The sequence below is a fragment of the Platichthys flesus genome, chromosome 19 (assembly GCF_949316205.1).
Source record: "Platichthys flesus chromosome 19, fPlaFle2.1, whole genome shotgun sequence".
In the NCBI taxonomy this organism is placed as follows: domain Eukaryota; kingdom Metazoa; phylum Chordata; class Actinopteri; order Pleuronectiformes; family Pleuronectidae; genus Platichthys; species Platichthys flesus.
In genome coordinates this window covers 6,017,597-6,043,723 of record NC_084963.1, presented here as the reverse complement: position 1 = coordinate 6,043,723, position 26,127 = coordinate 6,017,597, and the positions used below count along the sequence as shown (strand labels likewise).

General features: G+C 41.8%; 1 protein-coding gene across 1 annotated transcript in view; it reads left to right on the top strand.

The window, feature by feature from the left end:
• Nucleotides 1-690: 690 nt before the first annotated feature.
• The window catches only part of mmp17a (matrix metallopeptidase 17a), a 63,436-nt gene continuing 37,999 nt past the window's right edge, over nucleotides 691-26,127 (top strand). Inside the window, exon 1 of the mRNA XM_062412221.1 lies at nucleotides 691-1,080. Coding sequence (XP_062268205.1) covers nucleotides 967-1,080 — 114 coding nt within the window. The 5' untranslated portion in view covers nucleotides 691-966. The remainder of the gene's footprint in view (nucleotides 1,081-26,127) is intronic.

The window sequence follows — 26,127 nt, the reverse complement described above, 5'->3', positions numbered from 1 at the left end:
TGCAACAATAAAGAAAACAGAATACATCTCATATAGGATATTACATTTATTAGAAGGATTATGATTGAATCCTCGATATATTAGGTTATTACTTTACTAATATTGTCATTTCTGTAATAAAAAAATCTTTATAAAATGTAAACACAACACAAGAAAATACATTATACATAAGAGAATACGCAAAAGCATTTAAATTAATAAAACAAATCTGATGTTAAAGATTTAAAGAAACAATGCAGTATAAGAAAGTTGAAATTATTTGTTTTAATAAAATAGATAAACAGCAATGGTAGAGAACTGTATCGCTCCTTTGTATTAAATAAGGGTTTATTTAACACAGAATAAATAATACATTCAAAAAGGAAACATCATAATAAACAGTACAGAAGGAGACAGAAGTGATCTTATTCTGAAGCATCCAGCTAAATATAATACAACATCACAAAACTCAAAGTTTATATGTAGAAAATACTAAGTAAACAGCAACGAGTTATGTTATTATGAATGCAAAAGCAAAAGATGAGTGTGTGAGTCAGAAAGGGCTTTCAGTTGCAGCGGTGATCTGTTTTACTTTGGTAACCACCTCCGGAAGTGGAGTGTGTTGATTTGGTAACCTTGACTCTGATCTGTGCCGCTGGCTCGCGCGCAGCTGTTCTCATTTCCCAGAGCTCAGTGAGAGAGAGAGGACGCCCCACGCGCTTCAACAAGAAGAAGAAGAAGCTGAAGAAGAAGAACACGCACTTCACCTCTGTGTAAACATGACTCAGCTGTAAGTGAGCAGCGCAGGAGACCACGCGCTGTCTGTGAATGTGCTTCAAGTGTGAGGGACACTTCACCCGTGGCACCGGCGGGGGGTCGAGCCCTTGGATGCAGCGGCCGGGGGTCGGCGCGTGAGCCCCGCAGGATCCACCTGTCTTAGGGGCGACCACGGCTCCTCCAGCGGCTCCTCCAGCGGCTCCCGTGTGGATGAGGAATATGTCTCCGGAGATGCTGCTGCTGGTGCTGATGCAGATCCTGTGGGTTTTACCTGGGACCGGAGCGGCTCCTCCTGTGAGCCCGGAGCAGCTGGACACCGGGGTGGTAAGTTTCACACCTTCTCTTCATGCACAAGTTGCCCCCCCTCCTCCACCTGTCAGTGGGTGCAGGGGTGCAGGCTGTGGCTCCTGGCATCCTCCCCTGTCCTACTTCTGCTCCTCCTGAGCGTCCAGAGAAGGAGCAAGTGCTGCCTCCTCCAAATACTTGATCTGCATGTTAACGCCGCTCTGCAGCTCCACGGGGCTGGAGAGGAAGATGGACAATGCATCGAGCGGATTGGATGCTGATTCCTCTGAGGGAAAATCTAATTCAGAAGATGGCCTGTCATAAATAACTGCGTGTGATAATAAGGGGTGTCTGTGGTTGGAGCTGCACGTTCATTAAAACTGGCAACCTCCCCCATCCGATCCATTTGAGCTGCCACTGCTCATGACAGGTCCCCATTGATCATGTGGCACATCAGAGCTCCTCACGAGGAGGGAGTCTCGTGTATCTTTATGTTCTTCTATCAGTTCTAAAGGAACATGAGTCCAGACTTACAAAATTCAAAGCAGCTGCATCAAGGGATAATACCTTGTGTGGGCTGCAGGCGAATATGACAGCATCGTCTTCATAAAAACTCTATATTCTCGGACTTCCAAAAGCTGTTAATCATCTTCTCCTCTGAGCAGCGTGAGGTTTCCGTTGCTCTTCATCCCAGCCTCTGTCTTTCCTTCCAGAGCTTCAACTCCTCTTCTTCGGGGATTAAGTTGTTTTAACAAAGTCGAGTACAAGAGCATTAAAATGGGTCAGTTTCTACGATCTTACTTATTCTTTGCTTTGGGGTTCTTAATTCCAGCTTGAATTTGCTGGGGCTTTATTTTTCTTTAAATCCCAGACACTTTGATTGGTAGCTTGAATGGCCAGTATCTATAATCCAGCTAAGATTGCATGGACAAGACTCGAATTCGATGTATGTAGGTTACCCAAATTTGTACTTGAGTTTCATAATCTAGAGAAATTGTCCATAAATCTAACACGGCACAGACACACAGTGTAAGCCCACTAAGCATAGATTATCCATATTTTCAGTTGGTGTGAAAGAGCTAGACTGTCAGCTCTGAATCAATCTTTTTGTTGTTTTCCAAAAGGTCAGTGTCATCCGGCAGTGTTTTCGTAAGGAACTATATACAGTTCTTGCTCCCCCCCCCCCCCCCCCCTGTCCTTGCCCACAAACAACCAAATGCCTTAAAACAGGCCTTGTTATATTGTCCTGTTGCAGTTTGAAAGTATGCTACTGCCTCTGAGCACTGACCACAATGTGCGTTTTCCAGCTTCGTCTGACCTTTCTGGACTCGATTTAAAAAATACATGGACAGAAATTGAAAAAATATGGCAATACTTGTTTTTCGTGTGGGTCTGTAAGGCTCCTTCTCTTTCTCTATGTTTCACTTAGTTGCACTTATCGTTTGTGATGTGGAACACAGAGAACCTAGGAGAGTAGAGAGGCCAAATCTGTGAAATTGAGGATTTATATCATCAAAGTGTATCGTCACCAGCGCCTAGCATAACAACACCCATTAGAACAGTTTTGGGTTACGGAGACAAGGAAAGCGAGGGCGGAGGTAAGAGTGGTGGAGGACTTCTCTCCTCTAGAATAACCTGAAGTGGGAATTAGTGTAGTGGAGGACCATGGGCGTCCTGAGTCCTACCAGTGGAGCTCTCAAGGCAGATGCAATGCATGGAAGAGTGGAGGAGGGCAGCCTCTGAGTGGTTGTATAGCAGATTTTCTCTGTAAAGAATAATAACTGTCGTGGATAGTTCTGCATAGGACAGTACACAATAAGTACAAACCTTTTGCGTGACCTCTCACACAACAAACACGTGTGTCGCTAGATGAAGAGCTGAGGTGAGAGCAGCAATCTCCTTCCCATTTACTGCGACAGAGAAAACAATACACAAGGTTGAAGCTTTCCTGCGTTTTTTTCAATAGAGCTGTATGACACACACAGTCCAAAGTGGTACTGGAGCCTCTGTGCAGCCTGCAGTCTGAGGGCCATTACTCTTGTTTTGATGCCTTGCTCGAGTTCATGTGGCGGTAAATGCAAAAGCAACACTGGCCGGATACACACCTGAGAATTTCCACATTTGTTATCCAGACTGGCACTAACTTCTATTGGTGCCGGTCCCCACACACAAACCTCACACTCTCTGGCTACCTCAATAGTTGTTTAAGGCAATATATCTATAAAACCTGTTAAAAGCACTGTGTGTGTAGAATTTAAGAAACTTTGTACAATGCAAAGGAAAAATATTGACTCTTCACTAAAGAAGCAAACTCCACAACCAATTGTGCACACACCAGGTTCACCAGCTGCCTCTGCCTCTGCAGCATAGATCCATTAGCCGTAATGTATTTGTCATCAATAACGAGGTCGTCTCCACAGAATGATTGTTCTTGAACCCCAGTATGATTCTCACTGTGACGACACACTTTGAAAGATCTTCGATAGAGCGTCTGCAGGGCGACTAGCTCTACTCCCTAAGTCCACCCCAGGAGGTCAATGTTTGAACTTCCTGTGCCCACAAGGACATGAAAGTGCCTTTCAAGTTGATCATTTTGTACCAGTCACCCAGCTTGACCACTTCTTATGAGTAAGCACTCGGAATGATCTTTGCACTACTCCTGCAGGTCCAGGACAGGTCTTTCATTCCCAGGTTTTTTGGGGGCTGCCGTAAAAGTTGTCAGAGTACAGAGTCTTTCTTCTTTTCCCAGGAGAGGGAACAGGAATAAGCTTTCTTTGTAGAGGCTCTTGAACCTCGGGGGAGTGGGTGTCTTCCTGTCTGCTCTTCAGAGGCAATATGTCCCTGCTTTTCTCTGGAGATTGAGGGGCAAATGGCAAAAGTTAAATCCGTATTCATATGAATCACACAACATTTTTTGTCATACTAAGTCAACCTCACTGCAGCATCGGCGCTAATTCTGTCGGTGCACAGATTTCCTCAATGACAAGTCAAAACAAATCAACTTGAATATTTTGAGTGCAAGTGTTTGGGCCTCTGGGCTAGTGTTAGGGCAACAATGCCTGACATTGGACGGTATCTCTAAGGAGGGGATATACCTGATAAAGGGTGAAATGTATTTTAGACATCCACCGTTGTCAATTACTTGAGACAAAAAGGTCCCCTCCTGTATTCATAGCAAAAAAAAACTATTCCTCTGTGTGATCCCCGATAGCGAGGGTAGTTTATCTCAACAATATAACATAACAGCAGCTCCTATAGTTCATCATGAAAAGACAGAACGAGAGTACGAGTGCAGGCAGAGCCGATGATGATTAGTTGGCCGCTGACTGATTTCCCGTCACTGGGGAGCCAGAGGACACACAGGGAGCATCATTCTGCGCCACTGTACAGGCCGTGGAGCACCGATAGGATCAGCGGATTGTACACATCATTCTTTCTCCTCAGTGGATAAATGTGTGTGACTGTGAGTCTAATCGTATTCGCTCTTCACTCAGCATAAAAAACGTGACAAGACAGAAGAAACCCAGCACCACAAAACAATCTTCTCATCCCTATCACTGCTCCCATCCAGTCCCATTACACTCCAGAGCCATGACGCTCCATCACTTGGCTTTTGGTTATGATTGTGAACCTTATATACGGCGTGTGTCTTCACAACTACCCCACAAAGTCCTTTAAGTATCTGAACTACACAACCCAGCACAGATAAAAAGCATTCATTTTATAGCCTCGCTGCTTTCTGGCTTGATCTACCACTGCACAGCAGCAGGCAAGGGAACGGATCCCCAACAATTAAGATGTAAATACGCCCTGGGTTTTTTCTACTCATCATATCAGGAGTTTTTTTTACGTGCTGTTTTCCCAGAGGAGCTACTCAGCTTAACAGTCAGGGCTTTCCCTTGGATAAGCAAGAGTGAGCTCAGCAGATTAGCAGCTGATAAATTACCTACAATGCCGTATATTCAGCCACCTGTGGAGATTTGTTCATTAAAGAAACACAACTATTACACATTTGAGTAATGATCCCAAATCCTTAAGACTGTGCGATAGTGTGTGTGTGTTTCTGAAAGGACAACTACATCCCACCAGTCCCTTTCTCGTCTTCATTTTGCGGTTTAATTTCTTCAATGGAAACACCATCTGGCATCAATTCCTCTGGAGCGGCAGGCGCTCCCCCGTCTGCTGCTCTCATACCGCCACCGCTCACTGCCTTCCCCCCACTGCTCCCAATCCAAAATGATGAGAGCATATCAGGTCCTCGAATTGCATTAACAACAAAAACAAAAAAATGAACTCAAAGAAAAAGACAAGAAGTAGTCTTACACAACACATTTTTGTTATGCTGTTGCCCAGGAACCTTGTAATGACAATCAAAATCCCAAATTCCTTGAATTGTGGTGACTTCTATTGATCAATTCTGATGCTATTTACTAGAGCCTGACTGATATTGGTATTTGGAGGCTGATGACCTTTCTCATTTCTGATACAAATGTACAGAGAAATTCAGGAGACGTCTTTATCTAACCCTTGTGATTAAGAATGTTGAGGTTGAAGACAGGCATGTTTCAAGAGGAATGATGTCGAGAGGGCTTCACTAATATGTTGAGTAATTAGCTTGATCATTTAAGTACTGCCTCCATTCTTAAGAGATTCACAACAAGAACTCAAATAGCAATCAGCAAGAAAATAAAGCCCTAATTTTTAACATACCTGTGGAAGAACATCCACTCACCACTTGGTTTGAACCCCAACTCATTTTCTTCCACTACCATTCTCCCTCCTCCATAATCCTCCATCCAACAATGGTTCAGCAGCGTTTAGTCAGGTCTGCAAGCTGGTAAATGTTCATTTTAAAAATTCACTTTTTGATATGAAGTATATAATACATATAAGTGAGATCATTTCATTTGCAAGCCCTGTTTGTGATAAACGCAGTCTGGCTACCAACTTTACCACTGCACTCATTAGTACAGTGATTGAAATGTGGGTTTATTTCACCAGCATGGGATTCAGTCCCCTTTGTCCCTTCTTCACTTACTCTGTCTCCTTCCATTTCCTTCCTGCACTTAACGTTGGAGGCTTTCTACCACACATCAGGGTTCTGCTGATTACACCCAGAGGACCAGAGGGGGCTCAAAGAGAGAACTGGAAGCAGTGACAGTCAAAGGAAAGTATGATGGAGGGATTACTGCAGGAACATGACTGAGGCGCAAGAGAGTACGACTTGTGCTAATTGAACACACTTCCTCCCCCAAAGAAATATGGAATCAGAAGTATTTCTATCAGTGCTTTTAGACATGCACCAAAGTCCAGACATTTTCCACAACTTTTCCTCCAAGTCCTTTAGTGAAAAGTCCCCCCAAAAAATCTGAGTGAGCCTATTCTTCCTATCAAAACAGGAAGAATACAAATATCATGGAGAAGGCGCTGACAGAGATGTCAACATGGAAACACAACAGCAATCGAGAGCTTTCGGTGATAAGGGCAGATGCTGGCGTCAATGTGCCTTGAACTAAAACACTATTTTCCTCAGCGGGATATATATAGATCATGGTCGACCTCCTGCATGTTCTACCCAGACTCCCCCCCCCTTGTCTGAATGGTTCAGAGTTGTTGCTGTTGTTATGAACGTGTCTGACGCAGACAATCTCTGTTGTTACTCTTCACATGTTAGGAAAATGTAAAATGTCAAGTTTTTGTATTTCATGTCTGGAAACAGCTTATGTCTGTCTATGGGTGGTTGAATTGATAGATAGATTGGTTGGTTGTTATAATACTAGTTACATAGGTGATGCAGGAATGTGTAACCATGTCAGAAAAAACACTGTAGTTGCTACTCACCATAAATCCGTGGTTACACTCTCAGCCTGGATCATTGGGAGACTTTGAGAGCTGCTGTTCCACTTCCATTAAGCATCGTGACCCACTGTCTGTAGCAATGTGTCGTGGGACTCGTATTGAGGACAACAAGATTATTTCAGGAACAATGTCATGTGTGAGAAGACTTGCACACAGAGATTGACAGAGAGCCGGTGTTCAGCTTGGAATATACCATATAGCTCATTCTGGGCTTCTTGGGAAGACGGGAAACCCCAATCCACTCCTGTCCAATCTGTCACGAGAAGCCTTGTTAGGCCTAAAAGTTCTCCAGAGATGTGCAAGTTTCTGAGAAGACTGTCAGCGACACTGCAAAGTTTATGAGTTCCTCAGAAACCAATTCCACAAGGATCCCAGGAGCCCGGACATCTCATTGGTGGCACTGTGGCTTGGTGGTGTCGGACTGGTGTGTGGCAGCTGCTGGGCTTCTGCATGACGGTTGCAGACAATGACAACACACTGGTTCTGATTTAAATTTTGACAGCAGGAATACAGAACTCGATTGTCTGTAGACGTTTCTCACTCTTGACTCGTGAGTAGAATGGAATAGATGGAAAAATAAATACTGGCCACTTGCTCTCAATGCAATTTTAAGCGGTTTAAGTATTTTTAAGCTCTGCTCTTAAGATGCAAACCAGTTTTATTCTGAGAGCTTCTTCTTCTTTGTTTGGTTTATTGGAGGCTGGCCTGTTTTCCTTGTGGTTTCAATAACATCCAATTATTTATATATTTATTTGTGTCCTTTTGTTGTAAAGCCCAAAATTCTATTTTAATATGAAAGCCAGATATCTTTACCTTTCTTACATTTGCTGGTGTCGACTAGGATAAAGTATTGTCACTGCAGATGTAGATGTATTTGTGGTAATTCTATAGCAGCATGGTGTGATTTGCATGTGATTTAATCAAATTGAGTGGTCCTCCATAATGGCTCTGCAACATACCTGCCGCCTTCAGACGGCTGCAGGTCTTAATGAACTGAAAGCAGCTGGAGAGAAACTTCTGTGGGAAATAAGGGTTATTTCAATTATTATGTTATTCATAGTAATGATGTATAGATTTCCCAGTGGCTGATGCAGATACTTAGAGAACAGGATGGCTGATATATATACTCCCAATATTATGCTGTTGTCTTTTTGAGAAATGAGACACAATTCATTATACAAATATATTACTCACTGAAAACACACACAAATATAATAAATGTATTGTTATGTTGAAATGAAATTGCCTCTCTCTGGATTTGAGATTTGTCATTTTGTGCAGCCACTTCTACACCTGAGACTTATTTTCCATGAAAAGTGGCATTTTGATTTGCTCTCATTTGAATGAACCCACCACCTGCTTCCACCTGTGTGGCCGCGCTTGGCACCGAAATACCGCGCAAATGGGCAAAAGCAAATGGGTCCAGAAAAGCCAAACTGTTAGAGGGCAGCTTGTGCTAATCATTGCCCCAGATCAGGAAAATAGTGCCCTATGGGTCTTATAACGTCCCATAGCCATATGAAGAGATTACTGCTCCCGTGCTGACTGAAGACTTAGTGCCACTGCAATTTTGTTAAATATATATTTGAGGGAGAGACCAAAGGAGCAGATGGGGGAATTCTATATGCAAACAATAGCTTGAAGCATCTACATTCATCTAAGGCTAACTGTGGGAGTGGAAATCAGGTTTGTGCAAATGTGCCCAGTTTCACAATGAGTAGGATTTATAAAAACAGACCCATACATATGCATGGCTTCATAAATATCACCAACACAGTACGTTTGCAGATATCTGCCTCCTCAGAGTTTTATTTTATTCACAGAGTTTTGGTGCTATTTATCAGAGTGGGTGTGTATTGGAGAAGTGCTGAAGTATTTTCCTCAGCTGTGTTTGATCCTTGCCATCTCCCATAGGCTGTTACTGGCTGCATGGTATACTGGTATACTGTGGTTTTGAAGCAAGCTCCCTGTGTAGGAAACCCCAAATCAACTCCATGTGGTCTTTCTATTTTAACCAAGGCATCTCGTCACCCTGTAGTCATGAACCAGATCAAGGTTTTGGTTACCAATGCTATTCAAAGGACTGACCAGATCTTGTAATTATGGTGGTTTCTGGAGTTGTGCTGCTCGCACGTTGGAAGTTAAAATAATCCAGGGGCCCTCCAAATGAACTGAAGGAAACCCCAAAGCAACAGCAGAGCTCCTCTGAACTTTTCCTTCTGAAACTGCGGCAGGATTGTAGTAAATGGAGGATGTACTTTATGTGTGTTTGAATGCGTGCGAGGAGAAGCAAAATGCTGCTGAGTTATTCACATACTGATTTTCATCTCATCTCATGACATCGGCACAGTAGTGATGGCACAGCTGGTTGTTGGTTTATTTCCTATCAATCTGAAGGATAAGTAGCAGAAATTAAGGGGGGGGGGCTGGGCTGGTGGACTGAGGGTGCTTTTGATGTGTGCTTTGGAATTAACGTCCAGTACTGTACGCTCCCAGAAATGAGGACACATTAGCATGTTGGTTTGAGTAACGGGAAAAAAGAGGGAGTGAGACAGACTGGGAGACAAACTGCACAACTGGAAGGCATCCAGTGTTTGGCCAATGTCTGTGAGTGGTGTGTTTACGGCATCATAATAAAAGCTTGGATGCATTAATGCATAAAAATCAGACGTGGCTGAATCATTTTGTCCCACAGCCTCAAACACAGCCACATTAATTTTGAGAGTGACTGTTATGTTAAAGATTGTTTCTTGAGGTGCCTATTAGCTCAGTTATTATTCATTGGCTAATTATGTATCCACAGTGTGCTCTCTCTCTCTCTCTCTACTATACTATATTGATGATTAGGCTGGAATTAGACAGTAATGCTTTATTTGCATAGTACATTTCAATAGCAGGGCAATTGTAGGATATAAAAGGCATCATGACTAAATCTGGAAGTTCAATGTGCTCCTCAAACACGAGCTGCTAACTAAACAGTCATCTGCTCACCTCTGCCTTCTGCTGTCATATTCTTTTAATTTACAGTGATGAGATCCTTTGCGAGTGGAGGAGGGGAGAGTCCTGCAAAGTTATAAAATGATTGCGATGAATGTCACATTAATAAGTCAAGGTCACTCTGCTCCTCGATCCATTTAGGTCAACCAAGTTCAATTAACTAATCCTGAAAGAGCTGCTTCCACTCTATTCTTCATGATCCTCAAAAATGACTAATACGTCACTCTGTGCAAATGGTTTTATTCAGGTTATAATAAATTACTTTATTATTTCTTTTGTTGTCATCTGGCTTCATTAAATATTCTCGATTGTCTCACTGATGAGTTTTTGAGCGTCAGCAGCTGTTTCCTTGTGGTTGAGTCTGAGTTTCTCTTATTTTATTTCCAGCAGCACAAATGGAGTTTACATTTCAAACAAGGAATCAAAGCAGGATAGAAGTGATACAGTGTGTAAACTGGGTCATGGAAGATAAAATATTTCCGCAGTACAACTTTCACTTTACAACTTTCCACAAGGAGCTGGAGATGTTGATGATGACAAACCCTTTGAGCGAGTGTTACAGCGGTACAAGGTTTTTTTTTTATATACACACAACCTGCAAGTAATTAAAAGTAAAAACATTTTTCTTACTGTGGGTTTAAATGACGATGGAAGACATTTTTTATGACTATGATCATCTAAAAGAAAATCAAACCATTTTCTTTCGCTGATAAATCACTGCATTGAAAATCTTCATTTACTTCAGTTCACAGTATTTTCACGTGACTTTAAAAGACGTCCGAGTTGTTTAACACAACCGCTGAGTGTCTATTGATTGGTCTCCTGATGCTGACCTTGATTTTTTACCTTTGTAGCTGCAGAACAAATCCTCAGATCAGACAGCTTGTCAGTGATCCACGGTTGCTGAGACCGTCCGTCATCAATACAGGTGCAGGGTTGAAGCCAGTAAGTAGTTCACAGTGGTCTGTGGAGCTCTAGAGAATCTACCAGTGTCTAGCACGTGTTAGATACTCAGGAGCAGTGTCTGCGTGACATTGATCTTTTTACATGTTTATTGGCCTCTGGATGTTGAATGTGATGGTTTACAGAGATAACGTTTACAGAAGCAATAAACTTCAGCTCTGTCTATGGTTTCTGCTTTGGGAATTACTTTGTCTAAACTAAGTAATAAAACTTCTAAATTCGTATTTAAATGGCCTAAAATAAAGCAGTACTGCAAAGGATTTACTCTGAGCGAGGCTGAAACCTGTATGTTGACAAAAAGTTACGTTAAAAAGTAAGTTACCAACTTTTCTAAAGTTTTTTTTTTCCCCTGAGACCATTATTTGCTTAACAGACCAATCCTTTCAAGACACCATTATACACCCTGTATTTCTAGGTATGCTTGAAGGTCTTGTCTGTATGTGGAGTTTCTGAACTGCATTTCAGTTTTTCATGCATTTGTGTGTATGAAGTTGCATTTTTATATCACTGCAGATATTCCTTGCTGGTGTGCTAACTCAAAGCTGCTCTATTGTTTGAAGTACTGCTGAAGTAAACATAAACCCTGTAGCTCCACACACTCAATTATTCGTCTTATACTTCTTCGGCTTCTCCCCCACACCTACCAAGTAGTTTTTATCAGATTTAGGCAGCAGGATAATACAAACATTCGTTATTTTCCATGACTGGAGGGTTTTCTCTCTCCTTTATCCCCCACTCTCTCTCTCTCTCTGTTTCCCATGAACACTGGCTCGGAGTGAATCTTTATTTTTGTTGTTGATCCTTTGTTCTGTTGTCAAGCAGATTTGGCTTGACAATGAGTATTTTCTGTTTCTGTGCATACAGTACGTGTGCATGTGTACTTTATGGACATACTGTATGTGAGTGAACGGATTAATGTATGCTTGAGGTTATGTGATGCTGATATGAATGTATATTTATGATTACAGTTAGAGTAGCGGTGTGGAAGCATGTGATTGCGTTCACGTCGGCTTGCTGCATGTGCAGGATTGTCTAGTGGTCTGTTTACTCCACCAGACTTTTAACTTGATGTTCTTTTTGTACTGTATGTGTTTTTATGTATGCAACATGTTCCCTGTCTTCACGACAAATTTCTCCCTGGTGGAGACCAATAAACTAACCTAACCTAACCTAACCTACTTGCTTATTAATGTTTTGTGGCTTTGGCTTTGTGAGTTGGTCTTTATGCTTGAGTTGATTTGGTGTATGTGTGTGAGCTTGAATGACTTTTACTGTGCAGGGAAACAGGTGTTTTGTGAATTTTGTACAAGTGAATCAGCAGGGATGTCTACGCAAGAAAACATATTTGTAAATTGCTGATACAGTATTACTGGGATTTGTATAAGTACGATTATACAATGCCTGTCTTCTCCTTTATCAATGTGTGATTCATAGTGAAATTTAGCGTTTGCGATTACATAGCTGATAGTGTAAGGTGTGACAGTATTAGTTTGTTTTCTTAAGGACATTATGCATAAATGCTCTAACATTCAGAAAACACGTCGATACTTATACCGTCCATTGCTGCAGCTCCTCTTTTCAGCCGCTGTCTGAAACGCTTGGTTTAGCTCCTGTCTCCTTAAGGCCCCCCTCCAAATAAAGCGTAGCCTCCTGTGATTGGCCAGCTGGTCCACTTTGTTGTGATTGGTCAAACGCTTCCATCGCATGTAGGAAATCCCGGCCTCTGCTCTGGCTTTACCTGGTTTTGTTAGTGGGCGTGCCAGACTAGCCGGTAGAAACCATTATGCAAAGTATCTCAGGAGTTTTCTGTGTGGGCGAGCAGCTTTCTTTACTGCAGACTTCGGGCTATTTAACTTTGCAGACCTTTCTACATTCACAAATAACTTATGTAGCACACTAGAGGAAAGAAGCATCATATGTCACCTTTGTACTTTGGTAAGGCTAGAACTTATTTAACAGGGATTGGAAGCACATGAATTCAAATCTCTGGTGTTTCAAACCATAGATCTTCTCTGTTGTTTGTACATAACTACAAGACTGTAAACATAATTTTATTTTGTGTTGTTTTACCTTCTACAACCATTTTAAAACAACTGTAATTGAGCTCTAATAATTTATTGCCTTGGCCGCCTGACTGTCGTGAATGTAAGATGAGCTCTACTCGGATGTCTCTCCCAGTAAACTGGCTGGAAATGTCTGGGTATACAGTTTCAGACTTAGCTATGCAGCTGGGCTCCGCTCTGCCCATAAAGTATCTTACTGCATTGTAGCTTCACAGCGTTATCCACAGGAGATGAGTTGAAAAACAGACACACAGACACCGTTAGCCTGACATGCAGCACGAGGAGGGATGTGCACCAGGAATGAAGTCATAGGAGAGAAATATACAGCTCATGAAATAAATCTGTGATAATACACGCGACCACGCCGGCTGTCTGAGTGTGGAGCTGCGGCTACATCACAGCCCAGTGCAGAAGTTTTGCAGAGAGTTTGAACCTTGACCCCATTTCCAGGCTGCAGTCGTGTCGAATTGCAAAGCAAGCAGGCTCCCTCTGCACCTCATTCTGTCCAATTCAACTCTCTGTGTTTCAGACTAGAAGTTCCACTTTGGTGTTGAACGAGCTCCCTGCTGGTGAGTCCCAGTGTCTGGCTGTGGAGGAACCAGCTGATCCACTGCGGGCCTGTCACTTCTATGCAGCACTTTTATTGCTGTAGGTCCAGCACAGTTCCTCTCAGCTTCTTTTCCCTAATGAAACCGCACACATCCAGACAGCTCATGTCTTTCTGCAGGTGCAATGTACACACACACACACACACACACACACACACACACACACACACACACACACACACACTCCTCTTTTCTCCCCTTCTGGAACTGCTCCTCTTTTCTTAGATAGTCACAAGAGCTGGTCATCACCAAGTCGTGTGTGTTGTACTTTTCACAGCTTGGAGCTGTGGGGGGGGGGGGCCTAAATTAAATCCTTCTTTGTTGTTTTGTATTTGTTGACCTTCTTTTTTCTTGTTATTGCGGGGGGGGGGGGCGCAGGATGTGAAGTTTTTTGGCATGCAGGAAGGGGAAACTGTCTGAGTGTGAAAATAAACAAACTAAAGTTTGCAGCCTTGCAGGGATGAGAAGATTGTCTGACGGGTAACAAGGTTGTCTCTTCAGACACAGCAGCACATGGGATGTAGCACATAGACAAACAGAAAACACACATGCACGATGCTGCATGGTGCCTTCATGGTGACAATGTCTTTGGGTGGAGCCTGAAAAAGAGATCAGGAGGAACAAACTCTACTTTGAGCACATTCGAGGTAAATGCATTTGAACACATGTATCATTGAGCATTAAAGTAGCTCCACAAGCTTTGGGTTGGATTATTCAACAGGCTAAACCAGATCCAGATTCATCCATTTAGAAAATATGTGCATATATTTTGAAAAAATCTGTTTTTTGTCTCTATTTAAAATAAAGATTATGGTTTTATTATAAATACATCGTCAGTCTAATCAAAACCATGGTCACCAGAACCCAACATGGAAGGACATGTGTGTAGCGTGCACCTGTGGGCTTCTGACCAGTTGTCACCAGTTCTCAATGTGCGTTGTCATTTACTTGCCTCATAGCTTAACCATTGGGCCTATAAATTACATACAAGATCCACAAATACCCTCATATATTTACAGTGTGTGTGTATTTATACATGTATAAATTCCCTCAGCTTGTTTGAACTCGGAGCCGACAGAGATACAATCTCTCATAACTTCACTTTAATGCAATACGAGCCAGTAAATCAACGAGTGAAGCTAAATAAAAAATACAACACGGTTAACTTAATTCACTGGATTTATTTTGACTGTCACTCATAAAACTTTGTGAACACTAAAATCAAATCGCTGATTCACGCTCTCAGAGTGCACACTTAGAAGTAAGAGATTAATCCTGGCAGAGGATGTCGGGTGCGATAGTTGAGCAGATCTGTCACGCCACAAGCATATGTGTGTGTGTGTGTGTCTGTGTGTGTTTGTGCTCATTTCTGTTGTCTCTCTAGGACCCTTTCCAGCAAACACACAGAAACCTTATGGGGACGTAACCCCGGTCCTAATGAGGAAAAGTGGATTTTCTGAGGTCCTGGTTTAGGTGAAGGTTAAGATGTGAAGTTTTTTTAGGTTAAGGTTCTCGTCCATAATGAATTAAAGTCAATAGAGTTTTTCATTGGATTGTTGTGCAGTCCTGTGTGTGTATGTGTGTGTGTTTGAACAACAGTATCCGTATCTGTGTGACTGTGAATACTTCCTCTTTGCTGTGGCATGTGGGATGAATGCCACAACAGGGACACTGGGCTGGCGTTATTCAATCCATGTGTTTGTGGGCCTTGACTCGGTGCCATGCCACACTACCGCCCACAGAGAGGGGAACTTCAAAGAGGGGTTTGGGGGCTCCCCCCCCCCCCCCCCCCGAGTGGGGGCCACAGAATCTTCTGCTGTTAAAATAAACTTCAGTTACTGGGACAAGGCCTAATTGGCTCCAAAAGCCATCAGTTTGTTTATCTTTAAACCGAGGTTGACTTATTTCCTCACTGCGTGCACTCTGTTTGAAACCCTCAGGAGATAAATAAAATATGCTATTTGGTGGATAATTTTGTCCAATATTCTTCAGAAGTTCACAGCCCTCTGACAGCTGTGGGTAGACTGACACCTTCGCAGTGCAAGTGCTGTGCTCCAACCTTTCAAGAACAATTTATAAACCCCACGCAAGCTCGGGACTCTCAACACAATGGATTTGACTTCCTCACTTCAATTTCTAGTATTAAGCAAAGTGTTCAAAGTTTTTTACAAATACAATTGATTTCACTTGGTCGACTACACTTATCTTAACTTTCACTGGACCTCAGAGGTATATGCCCACTGCTTTTCCATCTCGCTCTTTTAAACCAACACAGATGTGATGACGTTAGGGAGGGCAAAGAGGGACACGCAGAAACAGGATCCCCATGTTTTCGAAGTAAAAATCTCAATGGCCAAAGCTTTTTTTAATTTGAAGCAACATTGTAAAGGAGGAAAAAGTCCAGACCTCAGGTTTTCCAATAAAACCACTAAAGCTCCGCTTCATGGAAACATGTTATGACTCCTGGCGTGCAGAGGGAACGGACTTTATGATAGGTTTTTTAAATAGTTGCTTTTTACGTTGCTCGTATAGTCGGCATTTACTCCTAGAATCAACCCATTTAATATCACACATGGTTTCCCCCTGAGTTGGGTCAGTAACGTGGATATGTGATGGAGGCTGGCTTCACCTCTTGTGCTTCTGTTTCCTCGTAGGCTACATCCACACACTCAATGTTTTTAGTATTAAAACGATTGAGTATTGTTAGGTTTACTGCACAGTTTTGGAGAAGGCTACTGTTCTCGTTGTAGTTTGGAAACTTCAGGGCTGCTTTATAGTCTGGACGGGCAAACAGATGATGCAGTCACCAGCCTTCACTTCCTAATTGGTTCTTATCGGTCACGACTTCCAGCCCTGAATGCAAAACATACAGGGCTGGAAGTCGTTGCTTTTGTGCCATTTTGACAAAAACACTAATTAATATGGATCTCAACTTTAGTTACACTTCTTCAAAACTGTCCTTCAGTTCAGCAAGTCTCCCGATACAGTATCTACTGTGTTACCACAGCTGGCATCATTGAACCAGAGCTGGACGCAGTCTCCTACAGCTGAGAGGCTGTTGGCTGATGTGGCTCAGGTGTTTGGCCGAGGTTTTCTGGAACAAGCGGCTGAACCCCAACAGCAGAGCAGTGCATTTCATAGCAGCTTGATCACTAACACTGTGTGACAGTGTGATACAATGAAAGGTGCTGTGAAGTGCTTTATCTTGCTCAAATAAAAAATATACCATTTACAGAGATGATAATAGTTTTTGTAACTTGTCCCGGCATTTACCACTACATATAAATTATAGTATTTTAATCCTAGAGTCTTTGGAAGTGGAGCTGTGCAGACTTCGTATAGGAGATGGGGAGATTTTGCTCTCATTATTGGAGAGTGACTGGAAGTGAAGGCAAGTCAGCCATCCTCACTGGAAGTCTATGGTTTCAAATGATAGGTCCCTCTTCCCCATGTGCACAGCTGGAGTCATTACACACATTATGTCACGGCGGCTTCTTTGCCAGTTACTTCCAGCGAGTGGGTTAACTCTCAGATCAATTCCCTCTATTGACGGCTGTCCATCAATCCCTCCGGCCTCCAGTCCCCCGCTGCTCCGTATTTAACAGGGCCGACGAAATGGTAGCTTCCATTAACCAGGAATGTCCAGGTCACTTAGTGTGGAGGATCTAAGAGAGGGAGAGGAACCAATTTTAAAGCTCTCCCTCCTCTGCCTCCTCTTCCTCCTCCTCCTTCTCTCACTCTCGCTCTCGTTTTCTCTCCTCGGCAGAAAGGAGTTGTGTCTCAGCTCTCTGTCGAACCAGCTGTCTCTAAACCAGGGATTAAATGATTCACTTATCAGCCACACTTTAATCCTCGCTGTCACACTCTCGCTTTTTTTTCCTCTTACACCCTCGCACTTTGTTGATTCACATGGGGTCCGCCAAATTGAATTATATTTGAATTATAACCGAGAGTTTGAGATCCGCAATTATACGTTGACATTTGGCGGCGAGTGGGGAACCCGGGTGTTGAAGCAAGCACACCCAGCAGAACACATCCTTACAACAAATCAGCCATGTGTTCCATTATAAGCACATTAGGTGGAAGTACTTGTCTAATGAGGTGATTGAGTGCTTCAGCGAGCTGGGGTGCGTGCCATCTGCTCGCGGCATTGTAGCTTTGATTCCAACAGATGACGACTATTATATGTCAGTCCTTGGCCGTCTTTACCATCCACTGCACTGATCCCTCTCTCGCACGGACAGTAGCGTGGAGCGATCTCACCGCCCACGCTTCTCCAGGCGTTTTTAGGTTTCCAGCTTCTGTGATGAAAGGATTTACTGCTTTTTTTTCCTTTGGGGTTTTTTCACTGTTGGTCAGACAAAACAAGACATTTGAGGAAATGAAACTGGATTCTGGGGGAGAATGAGCTCAGAAAATCGGATTAATAATTTCCTCGGCCAAAAGGTTATGAGTTGCTCCTGTCCATTGGTTTGTTGGTCAGTTTTTTAACAGGATTGTGCAAAAACTGCACAAGGGATTTCCACAAAAACTTGGTGGAAGGACAAGACATTAACAAAAAGAAAATTCATTACATTTTAGGGTCGATCCGGATTAAAGAGACAGATTCACTTCCTGTAACATTGTAAGAGAGGTTTTGTGACATTATCATAGATTCTTCCAAAAATACTTAATTTACCTTTATAAAAAAAAAACAATATTTTAGAGGGTGTTGAATTTGAAAACAGGTCCAAATAAAATTATGGATGTGCCGGGTTTAAATGCGATTTCTAAAGGGGGACTGTTGAGCCTTGACGGAGGAAACTAAAATTGCACTCGGTCATCTAGCTGCACCCAATTTCACACTCATATCAGTTCCCTAAATGTTCCTGATCTTTTTTTTCCTCATCAAAATTGAATGTGTTCTTCCCTGACTCATACACATACTAGCACTAAGTTTTGTAGAAATCAACATTTGCAGCCCTAAAGCTTGGTGAAGCAAACGGTGAGACTATATGGATGCAACCTCTTTAATGAAGAATCACTAGCATTGTATTCTGTCTCTTTGAAACTTTGATTTTCAGTAATTGGTTCTCCTGCCAATTCATCACTTCCTTCTACATTTCTAGCTCTGTTTGGGTCTTGCCAATATAAACGTATACTGGTTATCAACAACGTTCAGAACACTTGCCAACAAGGTAATATTTCACCCCCCCAGCCTTGCACATAAAGGTTATTGTATCTCCCCCCCTCTTATTTCCATTGCACTGGGAAGCACAGGTAGTGCGTGTTGCAGCTGCAGTGTGTTGGTGATTATTTACTCTCTGGCGTCCACTTGTAAAGGCACATAAGAGCGTACATGTATCATCTCTGGTCCCTGCTTTTTATTAGATAATGACTGCAATATATCAGATTTGGACTGTGAGAGCACTCTCTGTAAGCATATAAATGTGTGTTTGTGTGTGTTTGTGTGTGTGCGTGTGCTTAATTTTCTCTGCACATTCACTCCAGCGTTGTGTTTGCTTGATGCGGGTAAACACACTGAAAAAATGTCCTTTCAACCTACTCTTCATTTTCTTGTGCTCCATCAAACACATTATTATGGTTTTTCTATGCAAATGCAGAAAGTATGAGTTTGACAATGTTGCAGTCCGCCTACATCGGAGATTTTATTTATTTATATTACTTGATCAAGTTTTGTCTTTGTGCATATTTTACTGATGAGAACAAGCAAGTGGATCTCATATGTTTACGAAAACAAAGCGTAAAGTAATAAGCCCCCTGAATATGTGAAGTTGATAAACCCCTGACTTGAATTCTGCAAACAGCTCCACTGTCCCCGCATCAGGATGAATCATGAGATATAAAGACAACAAAACAAGATCTGCATCAAAGATTGCGATCGTATCCTTTTAAATTTGAGATCAAAAAATGTTTTTTAAAACCTTGGAATGAAATCCACCCAAGATCAATTCTGCATCTGCTGGAAACTGCACAAAGAAGTGAGCTGATGAATGAAGAAACTGTTTCATTTAAAATTGTGTTTACATCTCAGAGCCAAGAGAGAGACAAGAGGAGGTTAGAGCGTTGGAGAACGAAGAGATGTGAATGATGCAAATTTGAGGAGGTTGCATTGAAGGCTGTGAACGCTTGGTGCTTTGCCCAGTTGCCCCCTGGATTGAACTCGTCGCAGTCCGGGGGGGCGACGCAACAGCTGGACGACTTAATGACGAAATAAATATGAGGAAGTTGGTTGCAAGAAAAAAATGCTGAATTTGACTTAGCTTGTACTTTACAAGGTATTTATGAGTTTAGCTTCTAATTTTTTTTACCCGGATTAAAAGATAAACATTACTGATCAAGTGGCAGTTGAAGGATTTTTCTGCTACAACATGAATTATTCTCGCTGAATGAAGAAATTGATGAAAGTTGCAGGAACTTCAGCTGTGAGGAGATCAGAATTGAAGGTAATGTCCCAGTCTTGGGAAATCTGGAGACGTTATGAGCTGTCGTTTTGAAGCCGAGATAGAGAGAACCAATATTTAGAGAAGTGATGGCAAGCCTCAGCCTGACTGAGAGCTAGAGTACAATGCACCCTCACCTACGCCCATTGGACAGTGCTAACTGTAAATCGCACGATACCCACACCCTAATACAAACTGTATGTTAGAAATCAAGTGAGAAGAGGAGCCCTTTATTCATAGGCTTCATTAGAAACATGAAGGTTTTCGTTTGTACGTACTTTTTCGACCAGTTGAGTCGCCCTCTACTGGTCAGTTAATAGATTACAGGTTTCAGGTACGATGTCCATTTTTATATACAGCCTATATCGTGTGGATGGTGAATGTCATGAGTCTAACTGGACCTCAGCTGAAATAACATATTGCATATGAAGTCGGTAAATGTGTTTAGACTCGAAAGTGCTTCACGTGTGATAATTATCATTGCCCTTTTTTTAAATGGACTTAATATTTATAGTGTATGAAGTGTAGATGAGTTGAAATCAGGCCAGAGCTCAAATCCTCTCTCGAATGAATGCCCGGTATTTCAGTCCATTACCCATAATTCCTCCATTGTGTTTGTCCCTTTCAAAGTTAGAAATAATATGCCCTGAATCGGGAGGCCACAGGCTGTCACTTATATTTCTCTCCTTTTCTCCCCCTCCTATTGTAAATCAAACAGTTTTTTTTTCATTTTCTTTTATCTGCACACACCTTTTCTTTTCTGATAACTTATCCCTCCATATGGACGTCCTCGTCGCACACTTTAATTTCCGGAAAGCTTTGGAGCAAGGTCTTTCTTTGAGGAATAACTAAACAGTCCAAGAGATAGAGGTCGATGTGGCTTTTCAAGAGCTGCACACACATCATTGTGATTATTATAAATGTATTAAGTTGAATCACCGCGCTCGTCGGTCTTCCTCCACCAACTGTATGAATAACCTTGAGACTCCACGCACATTTCTTGAATCCCAAGCAAGCTCTTCTAACAGAAGCAAGTTTTGTTGAATCAGAGTGATTATGTGATCGTGCAAAATGCAAACTAACCAATTGTTCAAGGATTACAAACAAAGAAGCTTTTTGCATATCTGGCTGTTCTTCCTGACAAATGGAGGAATGAACGTCTGTCGTGCGGCTTTGTGAAAAAGTCTTTGATATTATTATTGATATTTTATACGGTTTTGTACCAAAAGCTTGAGTGTAAAATATGCATTTTGGGAATAAGTCATTTTGAAGGATGCTTGATAACCACTTAATTTTCATCACCAACGGAGGCATCCTTCAAAAAAACTATTTCTTATTCTGTTTTTAATCGGATACATCAGTCAAACACCTTCCTGAAATGTTTCTGTGAGTCATCAATCAAGGTTTTTGAGCGGAGGGATGATGGAGAGGTGCAAAGAAAGACAGATAACGTCTAGACAGGCACTTACAGACTTTTCTCCACCTGCTCCAGTTTAATATTTCTTCAAGGTAGAACTCACATCATCATTTCCGATGTCAGTTAATGACAATTTGCTGTGTTTTTTCAGTCAGATCTTCATTTTGATGGGTGACATGGACAGATAAAAAGCAGCCCACAGACATTATGTGACACAGTCTTTCAAAAAATGGTCAAACATATCCACTGAAATTGTCAGGTGAGGTTTCTAGTTTTGCAGACAACACATAATATTTGTTTGAATGTGACAAATTCCCAAGAAATGGTTGTGATAAGATCCTTCCTGTTGAGGATTGGTTATTGGTTCCTTTTTGAACACTTTTACAAGATGGTAAACTCGAGGGGCGCTCAAAGAAGGCAAACCTCCACCATGGCTAAGATCAAACCTGTTTACACCATGCCTTGGATCTGACCGTTTACCTGGATCTCCCGAAAAATGTATCTGCTTCTTCCTTGGGTTTTCTCCAACCCTCCACAAACTGGATGGAAATTGGTTAATAAAACTTTTGAGTAATTATGCAGTCAGACAAATAAAACATAACTACCTTGGCAGAAGTAAACACCAAACAACCTACCACTGTTCTTGTGCATGATGGATTTTACCTTCAGATGGTTCTAAGTGCAATGTGCATGCAAGGAAATCTGCAGTTTATTCAAATGATATTTACTATAATCGTAAAGAACAATAATAATCTTCCTGCTGTGCTGTGGTTTTTTAATCCTGCAGCTGCAGCACTGTTCACCACCAAGGAGCAGGATTCATTTTCAACACAGTAAAAGATGATAAATAAGCCAGGACGGGGTTAATGAATGTAACAGAGTACGGTCGTAAGATGCTCCACCATCCGTCACATCTGTGTGATCAAAGTATGATGCTGAAAGAAATATATATAATGCATAAGCGTATAAGAGACGTAGTTTTCAATCTGTACAGTCTATATACTAAATATGTGCTGCTTTAATACCTAATCAACCACCGACAATTAAAATACTTTAGATTTAAAGAAATAAATTCGATGCTTCTTTTGAGTAGCGAGTAAATGTTATATTTAATCTCCTCTTCTCAGCCTCAGGTAGAAGTTAAAAGACTCATTTAACTCAGAGTTGTCACTTAAGGTTTTGTAGAAAAATGTGAAGTTTGCCAAAGTGGAGAAGAGGGAGCAGGGCTGAGGTTAGAGCAAAGTGTTATAAGCAGCTAGACGGATAAAACAAGGTGCCGTGGTCTTTTATTCGTATCAATCTTTTCCTCCAGCCTTCTCACACGTTTTGAAAAATTGCCAGTTGAGTTCTGGAGTGTGTGGTATTCTCCTGCAGGCATCTCTCTGAAGCAGATAAAGCTGCATTGCTAATATTCCCACTGTGTTTCTGACCTGGGCAGAGAGCCCATCCATCTCGCTCCCCATCTTCCTGAACCTCATGTATATTGCCCAAGACAATGGATGGAAGGTGGGGTTTGAATCTTCCATCACCTTCACACACCCTGAAGGCTACGTCCACACTAATTCATTTTCAGTTTAAAATGCAGCACTTCTGCAGCGTTTATGTCTGGTGTCCACGTTACTCTGCAGCCCTCAAACCTCTAAAAGAAAGATTTAGGAAACGCTGCAGGCTCTGCTTTAGTTTGAAATATTATGGGATGTGGTTTAGTCTGGATGGAATCAAAGTGAGACAACCTGTTTGGGTCTTTTACACAAGTTTTATGTAAAGTCCAATGTAGAGTCTCCATTTTCAGTTGATAAAAATTATGCCAAAACATCACAGATACGAGTCTGTGCAGTAGTGATCATGGAATGGAGCACCAGTCTGGAAGTCCCACCAGTACAGAGGTCCCATCAACATAGAGGTCCCACCAGTACATGCCCTCGACCAATCACAAGTCAGGCTAAGCTGTCACTCTTGATGTTTCCCCTGGTTTTTATAACCAATAACAAATAAGAACAAATATCCAAGTGCTGAAAAATAGGTCAACTGGACCTGGTTGAGTTTCTTGAAGACACTTCACCTCCCATCTAAGAGGCGTCTTCAAATTAGAACAAACTTTTCTAAATTAAGACTTGAACAAGAAGAACAATATTACATAAACCAATCTTTGACTTCTTAGTTTGGAGGAGGTTGGTTTTATTACATGTGCAGAGAAATTCCTGGTCATACTTTTCGCCATAAAACATTTATAAAAAAAAATAATCGTACCTGTGTCGGTTAATTCCGATATTACTTTACCCAATGTGTGCAGAAATAATTGTGTATTAATCGTATTCCAGGTAAAAGTTTGAAATAATCGTGATATCGTTTTGAAGTCATATCGCCCGGCCCTTGTTTGAATGCAAATTATTTTTGAACGCAGAGCAGAAAACACTTCTCTCGTGGGATTTTTTTGTTTTTTAAATCATTTAAAGCGTTGATTTAAAAATGAATATGCATTACGTAGCAGAGGAGGTCCCTGGTGTGACGACTCAGCTCGAAAGTGGAAGAGGTCAACACACTTAGGAAGATGGCAAAACAAGTGAAATGGAAAGCGATTGCGAGGAGTGAAAATGCTGAATGTAAATTGTGGTTAAAGTTGTGATAATTGCTTCTTTCTTTTGGGCCCTTCGTGACTCCACAGCAAATCTGAGCACGTAGCCACAATATTGTTGCTTTATAAAGTTGTGGCGAAAGAGTCAGCAAACAACTGCCCATTCACAAAGACCAACATCAGCATTCACTCAGAGTCGCAGAGCTGGGAACATGATGAATGTAAATCAGATATGAGCTCTTTCTGCTCAATATTCCTTCTCTGCCTCCACCGACTCCGAAAGAAAATAATCTGGCACTTTATCTTGCTAGGTGTTTTGGCTCTTAATGATTACCAGCAAGTTGTGAACACTGGACTTTAGTTGTTTTTCTAAGCTTTAAAGGCCCCTGATCCAGTGTTGATATGAAGAAAATATTGATTATTGGAGCTTAACATCGAAAGCTGGTTAGTAATAGAAGAAAAACTAAGATCGATGCAAGGTCCCTGGTAATGTGTGTTCGGAGCGTTTGAGCAGTGGAGTCCCTCCCGTCCTCTGCAGCGTCTCTATCCTCTGAAGCAAACATAACATTAGATGAAGACGGGAATGATTCACCGCTCGCTGTGTTTCCATTTAACTCGTCCCTCTTACCCCCTCTGACATCACAAGACTCTGCATGTCAGCCGCACACACTCTCGAACAGAGACACATACTTTAGGAACATCTCGGATTAAGCGTGACCCCCGGGGGTCAACATATGCTGCTGGTGTCGCACACACACAAACGGCTCAACTGTTTCAGTGTCTCGCTCAACACACTGTGTCACACACTCTAACCAGATACACATCCTGGAGCTGATTCTTCTGCATGTTGCGCTTGCGTTGGTTTTCTTGGGACTTGGTTTGAAGACATTAGAACATAATAACAGGACAATCAAGAACGCTGTAGAGCGAGTAAATGGCTGCAAGATGGTTATTGAGGTTAGATTGCAGTCTTGTATTTTAGAAAAACACATGTCTGCCGTGCACTTAAAGACATTAGGGCCTTAGTGAATTGTATGCATTTATTTGTTTACACACAGGGCCACGAAATGAGATGAACTCTGTTCTCTGCAGAGAAATTAAAGCAGAGTTGTTAGTTGACTGTGGAAGATTCACATCTGGTCTCATCTGGTCGTAGTGCGCAGGAATAAACTGTGGCCCAAAAATTTTTAAATGGATGATCTGAGCCTGTCACAGACGGGTTGGTGTGTGCGTTAATGTTTGTGGACATGCGCTGATATGAAAACCTTCCAACTTGCTAAACATTCTGGCTGTTCGTTTTTACTAATATCTCTTAGACGTTAACATAAATTAAATGTTTACAAAGATGTTAACAATACATATAAGATGTGATTTTATATTTACATTAATGTTATTTATTATAGAGTTTGTGGTTGAGGTGTAATAATGATAATATCGACCCTTGATTACATTTTTTTTTTTCTTTCATATTTTTCACAAAGGCCGATATAATGAAATCAGACAACTTTAAAACTTCATCGACAACTTCTAAAAATCTGTTTCGGTCGAGCTCTAATTAGAACATGACGATCATGTAAAAAGTGTGAATAGTGCTTTTGATTCTGCCCGACACCTCAATCTGTGGAGGCTAAGGAAAATAATTAATCTTGATGACCGCATCAGCTTCATGTACATAAATGTTGTCAGTTCTCAGGACACAGTAAGTGGAGCAGCACAGGTTGGAGGTACGTGTGTTTTCAGTTAATACAAAAATCGTAGTTTACATTGTAAAGACTGTGGCTGCGGTTTAATTCAACAACGTCTCCCTTCTCCTCCTGATCCGGATCACGTCCTGGCTGAGGTGAAAAGTCGTCTCCATTTATTTTGTGATGAAGGCGTTGTGCGTTTTAACCCAGACTCTCTCTGTTGATTTAATCCTTGACCGATTTGATCAAATCCCTCTCAAAATAAGGTGCTGGCAGATTCAATTTCACTCATGCACCTACCACACCGAAGCTTTAAAAAGCTAATTTTATAACCAACCAAGTTGTGGCAGCCATCAGAATAGTTTATTTATTGAGGGATTCTCGTTCACACTAGGTAAGTCTGTTAGTGGTAATTTCCGCTACTTTCTCTTTGCAGTCTCCGATGCTCTCTCATGTTGTCATTGGCGCTGAAAAAG